This window comes from Danio rerio, chromosome 1, assembly GCF_049306965.1.
Source record: "Danio rerio strain Tuebingen ecotype United States chromosome 1, GRCz12tu, whole genome shotgun sequence".
In the NCBI taxonomy this organism is placed as follows: domain Eukaryota; kingdom Metazoa; phylum Chordata; class Actinopteri; order Cypriniformes; family Danionidae; genus Danio; species Danio rerio.
The window spans coordinates 59,208,840-59,218,251 of record NC_133176.1 but is presented as its reverse complement, the minus strand read 5'-3'; the positions used below and the strand labels follow the sequence as shown (position 1 = coordinate 59,218,251).

Genomic DNA, 9,412 nt, shown 5'->3' with positions numbered 1-9,412 from the left:
GATATTCAAATTGATGCTCTGAGCTAAAAAACGAAAACAAAATGCAATTACAAAAACAACAACAGCTCCACCTCCATCATCATAATAGTGTTGATTTTATTATTGTTGTACATCTGTTATTATGCTTTACAGACATCAAAAGAAACATTTGTAGATTATTTATTTATTTCTATCTAAAAATAATGATAAATCCCCCACCATCTTCATCACACTAAATATTCTTGTATTATAATAGAGGCAATTAAAATGAAAGCACAATTCACAAATACACACTTGTAAAATAATAAAGCAAGATTTCAACAGAGAAAATAAAAAAAGAAAGATAATTAGTCTAAAATTAGACTTTATAAACAATATGCTAGTTGCTAATATTAATATATATATGGTCTGAGACTGATAGTGTAATACATCCAAAGCAATAACTCTGTTGTATTTATGTTTAAAACTTTAATTTAATTTAAACTTTAATTTTTAAAACTTTAAATATCAAGGCATGATCAGATTTTATTTTGGTAAAATAAGGTTAATCTTGAGGCCTCTGCCTTTATATAAGCCACTTCTGATACTAATTGATTAACTAGAAGTCAACTTATTATTTGTTGTTCCTAAAACTTGAATAGGTGACAAGACTTTTGGCAGGTAGTGGATGTTTTTGAAACTATTTATAATAAATGTGGTTTATTTCAGAAAACTCAAACGAAGCTGAAAAACAAGAAAACATGATATTTACAGAATATTATCAATAAGGCAAAAATGACAAACATCTACTGTCTACATTTGACTAAATATGTGAGTATGATTACAGAAATAACTAAATACAAATATGAAAAAACTACAAAATGAGACATAAAGCTTTAGCATAACAGCTAATTTACAGAAAGTGATTTACTGATGTTATCTTTAAAAAACTGATTTCATTACAAAAGTACTTTAATGGTGTAATCGGACGAAATGTTCACTTTTTGTAGTTTTTTGCATGTTTAGTCATGTTTCTGCTGTGTCTGCCAGCTCAGACAAGTTGAAAGTAAACATGCAGCTTGTTTTTTTTAAGTGTTTGAATGTGCCATAATCGACCTGTTTGAAATTAGTGAGGGTTTATACATAAACGGCTGCTTCTTCAGCAAGTCATGGACTCCACCCTCTTCGCCAGCTCTTTTTGTAAACAGATAGCGAAGCAGCTGATGATGCCTTTAGTTTATCAACATTTGAGCAATGAAACTATTCTGGCATGCAGTCTAATGTGTGTTCAGATGAAGAGGCTCATCGTTGTGCTTACACAAAATCTCATATGCATGTAAAGCTCACTCCTCTGACCTCTAAACATGCTCTATTGACAGGCGCTAGAGGCCATGGTCTTTAGCCTTCTTGTTAGAGCAAACAACCCCCATGCAAAGAATCGCTGATTTGATCCTAGCTCAGACCGGGTTGGGTGGAGTATGACCAGTGGGTTACACGAGGGGGCTCTTCCGGGATGGGAGTGAGGTAAAAGGGGTAAGTGTAATGGAGGCCAGCTAGCGAAGTGCTATGCAGGTAAATCTCACTCCTCTGACCTCTAAACTTGCTTTATCGACAGGTGCTAGAGGCCATGGGCTTTAGCTTCCTTGTTAGAGCAACCGACTTCCATACAAAGAATTACCGGTTTGATTCCAGCTCAGACCGGGTTGGGTGCAGTAGGATCAGTGGGTTACATTTATATATATTTTGTTTTGTCTGGTTACAGTTAGTAAACACCAACTTAAGTTCACTGTTGTTTAGAAGTGTGGTGCTGCTGATTTTCACTCATAGACTGTGCAGCCGAGCATTTGTTAAGTAAACCAGTGTCACTTTTCATATATGTAGAGGTTTGTTTGAATACGTTTTACATTGATAATGTTGGGCTGCAATGTCAAGCAATGATGAATTATATGTGATGATTATAGGCACGGGACATGGCTGTCATTAACAGCTTTAACTTAGCTGCTCCTCAAAAATGAATGACCATTCCTGATCCAGCATGAGAGATGGGCGGGGCATCTGCTGCTCATTAGCATTTAAAGAGATATGATCTAAAACAGCTCACTGTGCTTTGACTGGGTAAAGGGGTGTTTATTTACACCACTATTAAGAAATTAAATCAAAGAAGGCTATAAAGTTTCCTTAAGACTCATATCAACTGAAGTGAAATGGGCACACAATGTCACCTTTATGAGGATTTTCTAAAAATAAGTGCTTTAGTCCTCAAAATTTCATCAGGTCTCAGTTGATTTTGCTGGGTTTGTGTCCGGAGCAGAGAAATGTGAAGCATTTCCAGTACTGCTGTCTGATCTGGGAAAAGAGGAGATGGGTTCATTTAACTTCTGAAACATATTAGCTTGGTTATAATACAATTTTGTCAAGAAAATAGAGTTGCATTTCCACACACTGTCTGTTGAAGGATAAAGTGACTGAGCTCATTACAAAATTGCTTATATATAAAGGGGGCAAATTATGCAAAACACACTTTTATAAGATGTTTGAATGCAGATGATGAATAACCAGACTATTAGCCCTTAATGACATTGTGCTGTAATTTCATTTCTTCAAGAAATGTAACCAAGAAAGTCTAAAGACTGTAAGCGTAACCATTTTAACACTATTTTGAAGGGATGGGACACAGAAACATTTGCATATCACCTCAGTTTGCTATAAGAGTTCTGTGGTTCGTACTGTAGGGGGAGTATCATGTTTGTTTGGTAACACTTTATTTTGATGGTGTGTTTGAGTATTAGTAGACTGTCTGCTTATTATATGTTGATACTGATCGTTCAACAGACATTTAACTGACTATGAGAAACTTTGCAAGTATATGTCAACTAACACTAACCCCAACAGTCTACTTATAATCTAATAAGACTTAGTTGGCAGGTAAATGCAATGTAACTTAAATTCAACAAACAGACTATCAAAATGAAGTGTGATCTTTGTTTAGTTCAGTTTGAATATCGTTACACCCCTAGTTATGATGGTAGATTGAGTAAATGTCTGACCTCATTATTGAGCAGACAGTAGATCAGGAAGATGAAGGTTCCCTGCTGAGAGTTCAAGATCAGGAAGACGATCTCCAGCACCTCACTGCTATTAGTGAAGAAACCCAGAATCCAAGGACAACCAAGAACCACAAACTGAACCAGTGTTTTAAACACCATAACCCTGTGGTAAATGAGAGAAAGAACAAGATATTGTGTGTAGTTTAATTCATTTGTGTTTTTTGTTAAAAATGAATCACATTCATTACTTGGTTTGTTTCAACTGTGAAATTTCAGCGTTCAGTTTTGAGAGAGCCGAGTTCAGGTAGATGACGATCCTGATGAAGAGAATCAAGTTCAGCTGTAGAAAGATTAAGAAATGATCAGTTTAGAGTTTTGTTGATTTTAACAGGTCATGAGAAAAACGTCTGTAACTAAAACTTACTGCTAGTATGACACAAACAGGACCCAGAAAACTCCAGATAAACCCTTTATCATATTTAATCCAGCAACTGATTAGAGGAAAACACAATATAATAAACGAATACATTTATCAACAAGAACTGATAGTTACTGATATTAAGATTATATGTGACATTGTTACAACCTGTTAACAAATTTAAAAAAAACAAAACAATGAAATTAACAACACCAACTCACTGTTCACTGCCGTATCCTTCTGGAACCAGCCCAATAGACACACACACCACAACCATAGCAAGCACATATCCAATCACACACAGGAACCCACTGCTAAGCACCTCCTTCTTTTTGGAGCTGATCTGTGATAGGTTCTTGACGCAGATGAAGAGCAGCACAGCTTCAATGAACATCCACACAAAGGCGGAGAGGAAGAAGAAGTGCAGAAGGCCTGCTATCACCACACACAACACCTGGAGAGCATGAGAGAGGGTTATGATGATTCTCAGTGCGGCTGTGCTGAGCTGTAGAGCTCCTTTATCATTCTCACCTGCTGAGGGCGAATGAGGCTCAGGAACTGTTGTGTGAGCAGAAACAGAAGGTGAGCCGACAGCAGACTGATGCAGATGTTGATTCGAGCCACATTATTGACTCCAGGACTCCACTGACAAAGAGCAAAGGACAACAGAGCCAAACTGAAGAACACCAGACCCACGATCACACACACCAGACCCAGCAGATCCAGCAGATCGCTCTGAGAAAACATGCAGAGAACATGAGTGCCAGATCTGTGCTGCTCTTCAATGCTCTCTAGAAATGTTCTGGTACCGGTGGTGGACTGCTGCTGGTCTGCATGATGAGAGCGAATGTGGACAGATGAACACAGGAACACACAGTGTGGCTGCTGTTGCTGTTTAACACAGAACAACCATCTACAATCCACTCGCTGATATTCCAGTACACACAGGACAGAGAACCGTTGGGGTCAAACTCCTGCAAGAAGAAGAACATTAAAAAAAAAAAGCATCTTACGATAACTTCTTTCACAAATTTGGCTCATTGGCTATGTTAGGGGTAGCCAACCCTGTTCCTGGAGAGCCAACTTCCTGCAGATTTCAGTTGCAACCCATATCAAACACACCTGCCTGTAATTATCACGTGGTGTTCAGGTCCTAATTAATTGCTTCAGGTGTGTTTGATATGGGTTGCAACTGAAATCTGCAGGAAGTTGGCTCTCCAGGAACAGGGTTGGCCACCCCTGCACTACAGGCTACTCAAATCTCAAAAACGGCACTGGGCCACATTTTCTCATGCGTTCTCTGTACATGTCTTTTTCCTATTTGTTTGTAAGGATCCGCTCAGCTTGTAGTGCATCTATCAATGAACCACACCTTTCCCTTAACCTAACCAATACTGATTTTACAAATTCACACTTAGCTATTGCTTGATACTATTAGCAGATTTGACATTCTGTCCCTGCAGAGAACCCTGAGCTCTGAGATAATTGAGCCCAGAGCTTCCGCCTGGTCAAATAGCAAGCAAGGAGGTTCAAGATTAGGTAGGTCTCAAAAGCTTCCCCTGGTAAAGGGGGAAATGACAAAGATAGCGGAAGTAAGACAAAATGGGCTAATTGGTAATTCAGCTAATTGGTTTAACAATGATAGTTGTCATGCCATTTACCAAGATTTCACAAACCCAGACCACTCTGCATCCCAAGTACAACACTGTACAAGGTGAGCTACCAAGCAAACTGACCGTGCTAGAAAAGCTTTAGATATCAGCGGGTGAGGCGAACTCTGACGATTACAGACCACAGATGCTTCTAGGTCATTTTTGTGCTGTTTATCATGTGCTGTGGGGGAAACCATGTGAAAACAACCCTTTATCCATCGATAATATGCCCTTGGTGCTAAAAGGGACAGAAGTTGTCAGTGGTGTAATACAGCACCGTACCCACAAACTGCAGACAAACCTATTTGGTTTTCCAACAAATTGGCCGCGTATTCCCAATGAGCCTGTAAATAAAACCAGGATCTGCTGGTTAGGTATGTTTTAAAGCATGCATGCTGGTTTGACCTATGTGCTGGTCCTCAGATAGTCCAAAACAACTAGTTCCCATAATCATCACATGACCATCAGCCATGCCATTCAACAGAATCGCTCTAAATGAACTCACTCTGATGTGTCTGAAGGTGAAGTTGACTGGTTTGGTGAGTGTAGTGTTGCTGGTTTTGGGAAGTGTAGCTGAGATCACAGTGGACATCATGGTTTTAATGGTGTCATTAGTTGTGTTGAAGAAGTCGGCCTTCAGTAGATTCTCCATTGTGGTGTAGCTCATGAAAGCCACAGCAGCAGTTCCTGTGGGACAGAAACAGGGTCAAATGCACAGCACATCCAGAAAGAATCCACAGCTGCTGCATCCCAGTTCACCTTTACAGACATCTGTGTGGGGCTTTCATGCACAATATAGGAAACTAAAGTTAATATCAGTATGTGTATGACTGATCACCATTCAGGCATGCAAATACTGTTGACATACCTTTTTCCTCGTTACTCTTGGCAATCCCGATCAGATCAATGTCCATAGAAGCAGTTTTTGTGTCCAGCTGAGGGAACTGTTCTGAAGCGAATTTTGGTCCAATCGAGAAAACTTTTACCTCTAAAGAAAATAATGTGAGTTAATCTTTTCTCATGTATCTTTATTATTAGCTCAGAGAGTAATGCATGAGGATTTCTCACTTTATCCAGAAGAAATACCTCTTCAGATAAAGTCTGACTCTATGAACTGTATGTGAAACGATGTTGCTTGATTCTTAATCTGCACCTTCACTCACCAACAGTGTCGAGAGTAAAACTAACATTGTCGCTTGTCTCTGTTGGTTTCACCAGTGCAGATAGGAGCTTCTCGCTTGCTTGTAATACACGATTTCCATTTGCCACTAATTCTTTTGAATCAGTTGACGGCAAAACCACAGCGGATGTGTTCAGAGCCATGTCCAAAACCGTAGACACAACCTAATTTATGATACAAAAACACTTATAAATGGGTAATAATTCAGTCAGAACAGCAATGCTACACACACACACACACACACACACACACACACACACACACACACACACATCTCCAAACAACAGGACATGTGATTTTTTTTCCCTCCTATAAACGTACAGATAATGGAAGTTGTGTAACGTTCTCCAGCTGCTGAAGTAGATTCTGAAGGCATCCTCCCTGACTCTGAAATCACAGGTGAGCTTTATCAATACACCTAAAAAAACTCTGAAAGTGCACTGAATAAGTGTTTAGTGTTGATTGTACCGTGCATTGATCAGGCAGAGTGATAGTCTGAGCTGAAATGAAATGGCTCGTCATTACAACACATATACTGTATAATAAACTAAATATCATGTTTCATTCTAGGAATATCTCACCTGGAGTAGTTGGACTGGGTGTGGTTGTGGTGGTGGAGATGTAAGACTCACAGTAGCAGGAGGACCAAGTGCTTCTGGAGCAGGTACAGGTGTCTTTATTACCATTGCAATAACAGTAATTACTCGAGCACTGGCTCTGATACTGGTTTTGGTTTTTATATCTCCAGTAATTGAAACTGTGCATGCTTGTGTTGCAGAACATGCGGTACTGAGCACCAGTGCAGACGTATGTGTCATTATAAAGCACACAGTCATAGACTGGACTGACTCCTGCAGGGATGATGTTATTATTGGTGTAATTTGTAGATAAGCAAGAGGATGGGGCACTAGTGGAGCATGAACTGGTATTTTTATTCCCAGTACAGCTACAGATACTGCTTGTACACTGATGCGCATTTGTACTATAATAGAAATTATGTAGACTTGTGTTGCAGAACATGCGGTACTGAACACCAGTGCAGATGTAGGTGTCTTTATAAAGCACACACTCATAGACTGGACTGACTGCTGTAGTGAGAGCGATGCTTTTTCCATAAGACTCACAGAAGCAGGAGGACAGAGTCCTGCTGTAGCATCCACAGGTGTCTTTATTACCATAGCAATCACAGTAATTACTCCAGCACCGGCTCTGGTACTGGTTTTGGTTTGTATTTCTCCGGTAGCTGAAACTGTGCATGCTTGTGTTGCAGAACATGCGGTACTGAGCACCAATGCAGACGTATGTGTCATTATAAAGCACACACTCATAGACTGGACTGACTCCAGCAGGGATGGTGATGTTATTGCTGTAATCTGTACAGTAGCAGGAGGATGGAGCACTAGTGGAGCATGAACAGGTATTTTTATTCCCAGTACAGCTACAGATACCGCTTGTGCACTGATGTGAATTTATATTATAATGGAAATTATGTAGACTTGTGTTGCAGTAGATGTGGTACTGAGCTCCAGTGCAGATGTAGAGGTCATTATAAAGCACACACTCATAGACTGGACTGCGTGATGTAGTGAGAGCTGTGATATTGCCGTAAGTCTCACAGAAACAGGAGGACAGAGTGCTAGTATAGCAGGCACAGGTGTCCTTATTGCAAACGCAGTTACAGTTATCGCTCACACACTGGTATTGGTGTTGATTCTGATATCTTTGGTAGGAGAAATAATGCACTTGTGTGTTGCAGTACATGCGGTACTGAGCACCGGTGCAGATGTAGGTGTCATTATAAAGCTCACAGTCAGGGGCTGAGACTGGAGGCAGATTTGTATTGAGTGAAGTGCTGTTGCTGAGGGTCTCACAGAAGCAGGAGGACAGAGTGCTAGAAGAGCATGAACACAAATTATTATTAAAATTGCAGTAACAGTTATTACTCTGACAATAGTACTGGATTTGGTTTTGATTTCTCTGGTAGTAGAAATAGTGAATTCTTGTGTTGCAGTACATGCGGTACAGAGCGCCAGTGCAGACGTATGTGTCGTTATAAAGCACACAGTCAGGGATTGTGGCTGGACTCTGTCCTGAGGAAAGAGAGGTGCTGTAGCCATAATTTGTACAGAAGCAGGAGGATGTCGGCCTATAGCATGAACAGGAGTTCTTATTAAAACTGCAGTAATAGTAATTATAATAGTTATTATAATTCCGACATTCATACTGTTTTTGGTTTTGGAATGGATATATGTTGTACGTAAAAGAATTCAGTGTTGTGTCACAGTACATGTTGTACTGAGCACCAATGCAGGTGTATGAGCCACTATTAAACGTACAGTCTGAAATTGAACCGTCTGCTGCAGGGACACTGATATTACTGCTGAAGGTGTCACAGAAGCAGGATGAAGTATTATTATAACACACACAGGTGTCATTATTACCAACACAGACACAGTCATTACTCAAGCACTGGTATTGGTGCTGGTTCTGGTTTCTCTGGTAGTAGAAGTGATGTTTTGTAGTGTTGCAGTGCATGCGGTACTGAGCGCCAGTGCAGATGTACAGGTCACTATAAAGCTCACAGCCAGAGACTGGACTCACTGCTGCTGCTGCTGTGGGGGATATTAAACCTGAGGAAGAGGAAGATGTGATCAGAAAGAGCAAATGACAAACCAGATTAACTTCTTTCTTCTGATAGAGAGTTTCTCAGTACTGACTCTCTTCTTTCAGGTAGTAAAACAGCTTTAAACTGTGTTTATTTGTAAATATTTTATTCCAGCATATTAGATCTGTTTTGTAAGTGAGATTAACTGATGTTTATTAGCATCCTGTCATAGACAACTGCTAAAGCATCTGCTAAATTACTAAATTTGTCACGTTTTAACAGTAATTATTGTAAGATTAATGTAATTAATGTAAACAATTGCATTAAAAAACGTATTGCAACACTGCTGGCTTACACTTACAACAGCTTAAAGTGACGACAGTCAACAGCAACCGTACAACACCTGAGATGAAAACAAAAAATAACCAATATCATCATGCTGGCTTTATAAATTGAACTGTAGGCTACTCACTGCTCACAAAAGAGAACTGCGGCCATTCAGAGACACAAGGTGGCGCCATTTGACTAATTTTAATTTTTGTGACACAAAAC

General features: G+C 39.7%; 1 protein-coding gene across 1 annotated transcript; it reads right to left on the bottom strand.

Moving 5' to 3' along the window:
- Positions 1–73: 73 nt before the first annotated feature.
- On the bottom strand, positions 74–6,646 carry LOC110439897 (adhesion G protein-coupled receptor E3-like). The gene is made up of 11 exons (XM_021477551.3): positions 6,577–6,646; positions 6,239–6,419; positions 5,944–6,063; positions 5,581–5,762; positions 4,233–4,397; positions 3,955–4,158; positions 3,645–3,877; positions 3,430–3,496; positions 3,254–3,345; positions 3,006–3,168; positions 74–2,304 (listed from the first exon to the last, which is right to left on the bottom strand). Exons 2-11 carry the CDS (start codon positions 6,396–6,398, stop codon positions 2,236–2,238), a joined length of 1,455 nt encoding a protein of 484 aa, XP_021333226.3. The 5' UTR covers positions 6,399–6,419; positions 6,577–6,646; the 3' UTR covers positions 74–2,235.
- Between the last annotated feature and the right edge of the window lie 2,766 nt (positions 6,647–9,412).

Excerpts from the sequence above, each read along its gene's own strand:
- LOC110439897 (XM_021477551.3), bottom strand. The coding sequence starts at position 6,398 with ATGGCTCTGAACACATCCGCTGTGGTTTTGCCGTCAACTGATTCAAAA. Across the intron at positions 5,763-5,943 it reads CAAGAGTAACGAGGAAAAAG|GAACTGCTGCTGTGGCTTTC; the intron begins GTATGTCAACAG and ends TCTGTCCCACAG. Across the intron at positions 3,497-3,644 it reads GAAGGATACGGCAGTGAACA|TTGCTGGATTAAATATGATA; the intron begins GTGAGTTGGTGT and ends TCCTCTAATCAG.